The sequence below is a fragment of the Parus major genome, chromosome 3 (genome assembly GCF_001522545.3).
Source record: "Parus major isolate Abel chromosome 3, Parus_major1.1, whole genome shotgun sequence".
Lineage (NCBI taxonomy): Eukaryota > Metazoa > Chordata > Aves > Passeriformes > Paridae > Parus > Parus major.
This window is the reverse complement of record NC_031770.1, coordinates 101,999,152-102,009,471: the sequence shown is the minus strand read 5'-3', so window position 1 is coordinate 102,009,471 and position 10,320 is coordinate 101,999,152. Positions and strand designations below refer to the sequence as shown.

The 10,320-nt window shown below is 37.3% G+C and overlaps 1 protein-coding gene across 1 annotated transcript; it reads left to right on the top strand.

Annotated features, from left to right (window-relative positions):
- The first annotated feature begins 92 nt into the window (after positions 1 to 92).
- RAD51AP2 (RAD51 associated protein 2) lies at positions 93 to 9,907 on the top strand. Its single transcript, XM_015620361.2, has 4 exons — positions 93 to 700; positions 1,658 to 5,649; positions 6,762 to 6,854; positions 9,477 to 9,907. Exons 2-4 carry the CDS (start codon positions 1,695 to 1,697, stop codon positions 9,593 to 9,595), a joined length of 4,167 nt encoding a protein of 1,388 aa, XP_015475847.1. The 5' UTR covers positions 93 to 700; positions 1,658 to 1,694; the 3' UTR covers positions 9,596 to 9,907.
- Positions 9,908 to 10,320: the final 413 nt, after the last annotated feature.

Sequence of the window (10,320 nt, the reverse complement as noted above, 5' to 3'; positions counted from 1 at the left end):
GGGACACCGGGACACTGGGACACCGGGATACCGAGACACAGGGACACCGGGACACTGGGACACCGGGATACCGAGACACAGGGACACCGGGACACGGAGACAGCGGGACACCGGGATATCGGGACACCGGGACAGGGCCGCCCCTGAGGGCGGGCGGCCGGGAGGGATTTTCCCGCCTCGGAGGCTGTTCCCGCCCTGCGGTGTGGCAGCGGCGGGAGCCCCTGAGGGCGGCAGGAGGACCCTGCCCCGCGACTCCCGGTTTCCAGCTGGGCAGCGCCGTGCGGCGAGCTCTGAGGGCAGGAAACGCTGGGCACTGCGAGCCCCGGGAGGAGACAACGCCCGGGGAGGGCAGAGGAGGCGGGGAGAGGCGGCGTGGCTGCGGGGGAACCCCTGGCCTCTGAGGGATGCTCTGCCGGCGAGCGGCACAGGGAGGGACCGGGGCTCTCAGATAAACAATCACTGCGGAAGGCTTAAGAGGAAACGCTTACGAGAGGTTAAACAAACCGAGAGGGAGAGACGACTGCCTTCACACGTAGTTCCCAGAGGAGGGAGGAGGGTTGGTGTCTGCCAAGAGGGAAATCACCTCGGCGACGGGACAGGGGAGTCCTGTCACCTGCAGCGAGGGGGGAACTCCTCAGGGAGGGTCAGAGCAGCCTTGAGGGAGGCGGAAAAGCCCCGAACGTGAGGATTGATTTTACAGGTATATCCCTCAGTCACTGGAGTCTTCCTTGCCAAAGTGGATTTTCCTGTGCCATTAAAATACTAAACCTGTCAAGTTAGGAACAGTATATGATTACTGAATCATGCAGTCCTGCTTAAGAAAGTTAATTATCTTAATTATGTAGTTAATGAAAAGTTTTGAACATGTTCCTGTCGGCTCTTAGATGTCATCTCTGGGCTGTGACTGGGTTGTTCAGAGACATTGGTGAGCCAAGCTGCTACAAGTGTGATAAATCCTCTCAATCACTATAGAGAATTGACTCAAATTATGTTCTTCACACAAGGCAGATCACTTTTTAAATGAAGCTGATGAGTGCATTTAGCTTGAAGAAGCATGCACAAACATCACCAGCACCAGGACATTTAACAACACAGATTTGTGCCTGCAACAGCACTGCCACTTTGCATAAGAGGATAAAACCTGATACAATGTTTTGGCGTACTGGAGAGCTTCAGACAAACTTTCCTATAGTTGCACTTTATAACTTGGCATACAGTGACAAGAGTGGCAATTTCCTTTAACAATTAAAATTTTAAGAGTTTGAAAGGATCCACTCAGATTTACAGGAATTCATCAGTAGTTTTTATTTTCTTTATATTTGTTCTCACTATTCTGGGTTTTTTGGCAAAAATACTGTGTAACAAATGCATTAGAAAATACAATTAATCTCCTTAACTTGTCAACACATCAAAAATATCCATTTTTTTTTTGCTAAAATCTGCAATTTTAGTAAACATTTTTGTTTCTTAAGTTCTAGATCTTGACTTTAAATGTTCAGTGACTTTACCTTTATCTCAGGTCTGTAATGTATATAGAGCAAATATAAATGTGGAAATGTGTAGATGATAGTATTACTGATTTTTTTTTTCTTACACAGTTTGGAAATCATTAAGATACCATTTATGCCTAAAACTTTAATATTGGTTTAACTTTCAGGTCTGTCTCAGCAAATATTGTACTTATTTTTGTAAGCATGAAAAGTGCATGTTCCAAAAGATTTTTATCTGCATCAGCAGATGAAACTGAATGTTACTTGTATGCAAAGCGAAGTAAAGCAGAAAGTGATCAAAAAAACAGAGAGAAAGAGGAGCAGCAAAAGCTTGAACAAAGCATACACTGTGGGAGCAAGTCCCAGACATCACCACACGAACTCCTCAATTTGTCAGAAGGACAAAACAACTGGGCATTAGAAAAACAGAGTTATGATACAGCAAAAAAAATTTGTATGAGAGAGTTCTTCAATTCTAAAACTTGTAGCAACAAAGTATTAGCACATAGAGTATCAGAAAATGAATGGCCCACCAAAAAATGGAGTCCTGAAAATGACGACCAAAGTCCTACAGAAGATGGCAATTCCCTGAATGTACATGGACAGCCTCTTGAAACAGAGCTGCTCAATGTGCTGAGCCCTGTTGTCGCATGTCAAAATCTAAACCCACCCCAAGTGCAGCAGAACAGCGGTATAGAGCAAAACAATAAAAGAAATGAAGATAATGAACTGAAACAAAATTCTTCAGTTACATCCTTAAACAGACACATGTTTCAGACTGAGTTGTTAAGTCAAAATTCTTTCTCCAATAAAAAGTGGCAGCAATACCAGCTTCTTCAAATTCCTTTGTTGAGTGGAACAAATTCTTTGTTTTCATGCATAAAAAACAAAAAAAGTAAATTTGTGAAAAATTCTGCAGAGGATAAAAATTATTCCAGTTGCAATATGGAAACTGCTGCAGAAAAAGATAATAAAGAAGAAAATAATTTGTTGTATGCAATTCCAACTTTGAAACCTTTAAAGAGTATAAAAGCACTGGAAATTCCTAATTTTCAATTTCCTAGGATTTCAAATAAAGCAAATAGTAAACAATCATCAACCAAGTTTGGGGAGACAGATTGGAAGAATTTTGAATCTGAACCATCTTTAATGCAATCTAAACAGATACATGGTGTGCAAGAAATTTCTGAGATAGGGAAACAAAAAATACACAATGATAAAAGCAGTGTAAGAGATTCAACTGTTTGTTCTGAATTTAAAGTAAAGAATTGCCCACCAGTTAACAAACAGGAGCACAGTGCTTTGGCAGAAGGAGAAGTTTCTGGAACTTATTTCAGATGCAACAGCACTGACACTGAATGTAATAAAATATTTGCTGAAGATGACTTCAAAGATGAAATAATGGAGAATTCAGAGGGTGATGACGACCAGAAGTCAAAGATTCACATTTACATTAGTACTAAAAATGCTCAGAAAGAGAAATATATCAGCTCTAATGATCTTTTGCAGAGAAGGAGGAGGAAGAGCACAAATGAGAATGTGGGAACATTTAATATGCAGATGAGTAGTCCAGTAACAACAGAAGCATTAGAGAAAAATAAATTAAACCTACACTGTGATGTGCATGATTCCAACAGGGATATTTGTTTGTATAAAGCAAAGTCAAAACTCTCCACAAAGGAAATACTCGATTTCCAAAGCTATGTAACAAAAAATATTACATTTAAAAGCAATTTTCTTTGCATTATTGTGCAGGATTTTCCAGATAAGAGAACAAGTTGCAATGTATTTAAGGGGAAGGAAATGCTATTTCAAAACATGTTGTTTGGATGGGTCAGGATGTGGGCTGAGTCCTCCCATGAAAATATGCCCATGTGTCAGAATGGCAGTGTTACACCTTGGTCTCATTGCTGTGACACATTAAAACAGCAGTGTGATGCTCAAGTGCTGGTAAAGAGCACTATAAATAGGAACCAGAATGATAAAATATTCATGTGTTTGCTGGCTGTTGTTTCAAAGCAGCTAAAGGTGGAGGTACTAAAGATAATTCTTGCTTCCTTTTTCAGTAGTATAAATACTTTATCGGCAGCTGAGGGAAAGTCCATGCGAGGAGAGAAATGGTCTTTATGTACCAGAAAGAAAAGTCAATTAAATTCATGCACAGATGATTCTTTGAGTCAAACCACAGGATTTCTTAAAGAAAATGAAACTTACCCAGGACTTGTAAGTTCTAAATTTGTGGAAAGCATTGATTTTGAGTTGTATAATGGATGCCAGAGAAGATGCATTTCTAGAACTTTAGGTGAAGAGTACACTTTCCTACAAAGAGGAGTCCGCTTTCATAACCGAAAACAAAGATTATGTAAGGGAAGACATGTCAGGAAACGCTACCTCTTATCCAGAGTGAATGGAAGGTTTAGCACTGATTTGATGTCAGTCAGTCACAAAAACAGTATGAAGAAGCAAATTTTACCTGCTAAGTGCCTGATCTTGCTGCAGGGCTCTTCTGATAGTTCTTCACTTCACAAGATCTATTGTTGCAATATCACAAAAGTACAGTATCTGATAGGAGCCAATCTTAGATACCAGAGTTACTTTCCTGCTCTTTCACCACCGAAATTGGAAAAGGTACATAAGAAAAGTACAATTCAGGAAGTATCAGTAAATACTCTAAAGCAGGAGAAAAACAAACCAAGCATAAGGCTTAATAGTTCTTTTCATGCAGGATTATTTAAAGATATCCCTTTTGTTTTATATGAAAATAAAAACCACAAAGCAACTGGATATAGAAATTGCATAACTTCTACAAATGAAGTTATTAAGGAAGTAGCATACACCATGAATAGATATTTGGGTAACTCTAGTTACATAAATGCTGATGGAAAAGAATATGTTAATTCAAAAGAATTGCAAATGAATTGCCATGATCTTTTTTCTAAAAAATATTTTTCTGTTTTTGACACATATGAAAAAATTCCCCTAGCTACTGATTCTGAAGACTTTGACCAGATCCCAGTTGTAAAGCAAGAGAGTTCTATCCAAAAAAAGTTGTGTGAAGAAAGTGCAGTCAATGGTTCAAAAGAGATTCAGTGTTTGCCTGTTAAATCAAATGATGTCTTAATTCCATCTGAGCAGCCAAAAGCAACCACAGAAGAATATAATTCTCTCCAGTTGCTAGATAGACAAATAAACAAACATGAGAATTGCAAAGACTTAGATACTTGTAGCCCACACCTAGTAAATAAAAAAGTGCATGACCAAAACACTTATTTATTTCCTGAAAATTTATTTCCTAGTTCCTCGAATATTTTTCAGTCTGTTACTTTGCCATTGGAGAGCAGCTCTTGTGTCAACAGAGAAATAAGTGAAGATGGGCACTGCAGGAATTCCTCAGGCACAGACAAACAAAAGGCAGGTGAAGCAATTCCTGCCAGGGTGCAGCATCTAACCAAGGGAAGTTCTGCCATGACAAATATATATTTGCAATTACAGGCTAAAGAAGCAGTACAGTTTTCTTTACAAGGCCATGAGCAGACAAATATGACAGTCAGTTCAGAGCCAGCAACTTTGAAACAACATCTTGAATATGTAAAAGAACAGGAAGAGAGAAATTATGAACAAATGCATGTAACTAATGAAAGTCAATGTGAGACTGTAATGAATTACTTGATTATGTTACATTCAGAAGATAAATCTAAAACATTCATTTCTGCAGAAAAGGAATTAAAAATGTCTTTATCCATAATGAACAATGGATGTCTTGAAGATGTAAAAGATAAGTATTTACCCTTAGAAAATAAAATCACACAGGAATTTGAACTGAAGAGAAAATTTGATTTAGTGCTAGAAGAGCTACGTATGTTTCATGAAATTAGCAAAGAAAATGTAAACAATTTATCTAGTTTGGAAACAAACTTGCCCAACAGTTACCAGGAATTAAATAATGCTGAGGGAATAGATAAAAACATGGCAGGGGTTTCTCAAAGGAAAACATGTGTTTCCTCTTCAATCTGCGGTACAAAAGGAAAACACATAGCTGACATTAATGAAAGTTCATTTCATGAAAAGATATTAAATGAAAATAAAGAACAGAAAGTACCTAAGGAATATTCTATTTCAAGAATGTCAAGCAAAGAATTGCTGCACTCTCCTGCAGAAGGTAAGCCTCTAAAATTACTGTCTTATGTAATTTAAATTTTAGGCAATATTTTATTTGCTTTAAAGGTGTATTTCTCAACTCAAATAATTCCATGTTTTCATGGAATTCAAAGTTTGATGGACAAATGTACTTGCCTATGAATAGCCAAAACCAAAAAAATCCCACACTGCTGCAGCTACCTGCACACTTTGCTGTAGCAGGTGTAGCTCAGAATTCAGCTGGTCAGCTCCAGATTTGCTCAAACCTGTATTAATGCACATTCAGTTTCAGATTATTCATTTTGTTTTATTTCATCACAATGAGCTCCTAATTCTCCTAAAGAGAGACAGGACACTGAGAAGAAAACCTGTTGAATGCTCTACCTTAATGTATAAATAACTCAAAAGTGATAAATAAATGATTAAAACAAAACATTTTCAAGCGGTGTATTTATCAGATTTTGGACCTGAAATTCAGTTTGCAGAAGTGATGAGTTCTCACAGCTGCAAACAAAATTGGTGAGGTTTATGCTTTGGTCACACTTAGTAAATTACCTGATGAAAATGCAACTATCTCAAAATTGTCATCAGAGCTAAATTTCTCAGTGATTTGGCTCTAAATTTATAAAGTGAACATTTCAGGGGGGGCTATGAAAGCAAGTACTGTCTGGGAAGAAATTTTTAAAGTGTTGTAGAACAACCTCAGACAGAATTCTGTTCAGTAGAGCTTTGACAGTATAATGTGCTGCAAGTTACACCTGAATGCCTTGTAGAGCATGAAAACCGAACAGATACTGGGAAAATGGCTCAGCAAGTGATCACTTTTCTGCCTAAGCCTGGCATAAGAAGATCCAAGTGGAGCAACTGATATTTTAATCCTCACCAGAGGATTAAAAACTGTATTATTGCATTATGCAAAGGAGAACTTTATGAGGTGTAGAAACAGCTTTTTCCTTTTTCCAAGTCTCTGAGAATGGGACTTTGTAGCTTTGTTAACATTACCTATAGTGTACACATATATGTTTTAATCACATCAACAAGAATCACAAATTAATCAGTAGATGAAAAAAACTTATTTGTTTATGGAAATTAAATTAAAAACTTTTTTTTTTTTTTTTTTTTAACATTATTTAGATGCAGCCTATAGAAATCCATACACTTGGGATCTAGCTTTTTTACCCGGCACGCTTTTTAAGGAACAAAGCTATAATTTACCGAAAGAAGGAGGTAATAGTTACATTATTCTGTAATTTACACCACAAATCCCAGTGCTAATAGACTTATTTCTCAAACATTTGTGTTTGTTTTCTTCCCTTTTTTATTTCTATCTGTATAGAAATCACATTTGGTTTAATTGTAGATTACTAGAAAGTGTCCTGTCTTCATCTTGGTTCACAGAACAAGCCATACTGATGAGCATTTTTGTTCTTTGGAGAGAAAAAAAACAACTTTAACAGCATGGGGTTTCCTTTGTTGCTTATTTTGGAGCCATTTGGAACAAACATCTTTGGGCCTTCAATCATTGTGATATAGCCAAGATAAACTACAGGGAGAACATAATTTGTTGTACTTTTTTTGAAGTTTTGCAGTTTTGTACACATTGTGGAAGGAAATTCAGAAGGAGATTGTGAAGTGATCTTTAGGATTTCAAAAAGCATGCTTTGCAGTTTTTCCAATATATGGAAATAGAAAAACAAGGCATTTGGTTTATTTTGAAATTAAATACTGAAACTTTGTCAAGAAAAGGCTATAGGTAAACTTCTGCTTTACTCAGTGAAATCATGTAATGGTATTTTCACTTTTATTCCCCATTGCATCTCTTAAAACTGTTGTATAATTTTCTGGTTTCAAAATTCAGAAACTTTCTTTCACTCTGGCCATTCTGGGAAATAAAGAGACCGAAATACTTAAAAAATTACATTACAGATGACCTCTGATGTTCTTTTCACCTATATTTTATTGAAGTTATGTCACCTTGTGAAAATATTTCATATACCAAATGCAGAATGTTGCAGAAAATTCTGCTCTACTTCTTTGCTCTTTGTCATTGCTCTCTAAGATTTTATCATTTTTGCGATATGGATTCTAGTTTCTGACTTACATAGTAAATATTGTTATTGCCTGGGGAAATTCAGATTCCAGAATGCTGTATGGTGCATAACACACCAAGGTGTTTGATATTAACATCTTCTTGGAAGTGTTGTTCAGATGAGGTTGAAGCTCACTAAGTGAAACTTTGGTCCCTCCCATGATGGAACCTGGATGTTTTTCCCTTTCTTCTTTCCCTGCTGTTTTGGGCTGCATGGTCAAGGGCAAAGGAAATCAGATGTTTTCTTCATTGCCATTATGTCTATTTCCTTTACATTGCTTCCTAGTGTTCTCTAAATTCCCATCTGAGCTTCTCCAGAAATGTTTAGAGGAAGAGACCTCAGCAATGAGTGTCTCCTTTTTCCCTCCATGATTGCTCAGGAATTGTGCAGACTGTTAGGGCAATGGCATATTTCTAGGGCATTGTCAGAATCATCAGGAACCTAACATTCTTCCAATAGAAGAAGCTGAAGAAATTGAATGTTCCCTTCGTCATCTTAGTTGAGAGCAAATAGGAAACTATTGAGCATCATCTTTCCTTGAGGAGGTACATTGGCAGAGACAGCTCTCTTCCATTTACCCTGAAAGTTGCCTTGGAGGTTATTCTGAAACCAGGTTTTGTCAGGGGAAATACTAAACTTACTGTACTGATAGGAGTTAATGTCAGAAGTTATGCTGATATGTGACTGTCTCACTCTATTTTTCAGTAGGATTCTGAGCCATCACATCTTGTCACAGAACCTGTGACTACTTTGGAAAGGAGATACCTAGGTGGGACAAGAAGATTTATACTCCAGTAACTTTACAATTTACTGTGACTAACAACCATGCTTTTCTGGCTACATATAAACCCACAACACTTGACTGACTTTCAGTGCATGCCTTTCCTTTTCTAGCTTCTTACCAGTCTTAGGAAAGACACATAAGCACTGCTGTCTCATCATTAACTTAAGAGTGGAACTTTGGGATTTTTTCTTTTTCTCATCCTACCATTTAAAATTCTTGTTAAAGGCTTAGAGAAATTTTTCTCTCCCATTACTAGGATACCACCTGAGTAGCCCAAGGATCTCATACCCACACTATTTGATGTTCTGGTTAAGTGCTCAGTGCTTTATCATTTTATAGAATAATGCAAAGTAGAACTGGAAAAGGTCTTGAGAAATTTGACCCTTTCTTCCTCCAGATGAATCACTGTCCTAATCTCTAGTTAACAAGGTCATGCTCTTCTATTCTGCCCTAGTGAGTATCAGTTTATGTAAAACAGAACTTGTAAGAGATGGTTGATACTACACTGATCACTGCTTGAGATTGCTACATGGTACATACCTTACCTAACAGAATGTGAAACAGAAAACAGACATCCTCCTATTCTGCTTCATATAAAATGAGTGGCAAAGGGCAAAACATCAGACTAATTGTAACTATTAAAGTGTATTCACCTCAACATATCCACTCTCTCCTGCAAGGTTAACTTGTATCAAATACTATACCTTTGCAAATCTGTTAGGAAAGTTATGTAATGTTGGATTGAGGATTATCCTAATCAGATGGAATCTACACATGACCCAGCCATGAGCACTTCCTTTTCAGCCCAAAAGGATCCAGTAGATGCTCTGCAGCAGAATGGAGGTGGAAGAGGGTGTAGTAAAGGACTGCTTAATTAATACTGATCTAATTTATCTATCTTGTCAGGATGTAATTGTCTATATCATACAGAATTTTGGGTCTGTTTTCATTTTTGATTCTTTATTTTGAATATAGGATACTTTCTGTCTCGTGACGTCATAAGAGTACAGCCTCTTAAAACATGCAAGGGCCCCATCAGGATTGGGCTGTCAAGAAAGGCTCAGCTAAAGAAGCTTCATCCTTATCTGAAATAACTTCCTGGATTCTTTTACCAGCCTTCACATCTGGGATCACTCTGCTTGAAAACTGTTGACATGTTTTAATGTTAGTTGGTTTTTTTTTTTGTACTTTGATCTGTGTGGTTTAAGGGGTTTTTAGATATTAATGTTGCAGTATTTTCTAGTGATTTATTTAGGAATACTCCTGTGAGTACTTGATAGCAAAGGGATTTATAATGAATGTTTACTAGCAGAAGTTTTAATGGAAGGGTGAATTCCTTTTAAAGTTTATGTAATATTAATAAGATCTGTCATGTATTTTTCATCTATTAAAATATACAGTTGAAATTTTCTGTCACATCTACACATCCTTGGAATCCTCTGTGTATTTATGTAGTTTTCATAAACATTCAGTAAGCAATAATTCAGTATTTTTAAGGAGATTTGTTAAAAATGTTTAGAGTGATATAGAAGATGATTTCAGGAAGTTAAGTTTAGACTGCTAAAAGGAAGATTAAATGTTTTAGGCTTCAGAGGTTGTTTCCTCTGAAATACTTTCAGTTCCATGTACTTGTCCTGTAAGACAAAGAGTTGGAAGAGAATAAAGCTATAAATGCTACGGACAGGTTGTCTCATTCCAAGGGGACTGATTCCATGCATACAGCATGGAGGCAAAATAACAATGCATAAATTCTGGAGATTATGTGTCTTGAGAAATGCGGACACTTGGGCTGCTCTGAAGCATGCAGATCTTGTTAGGG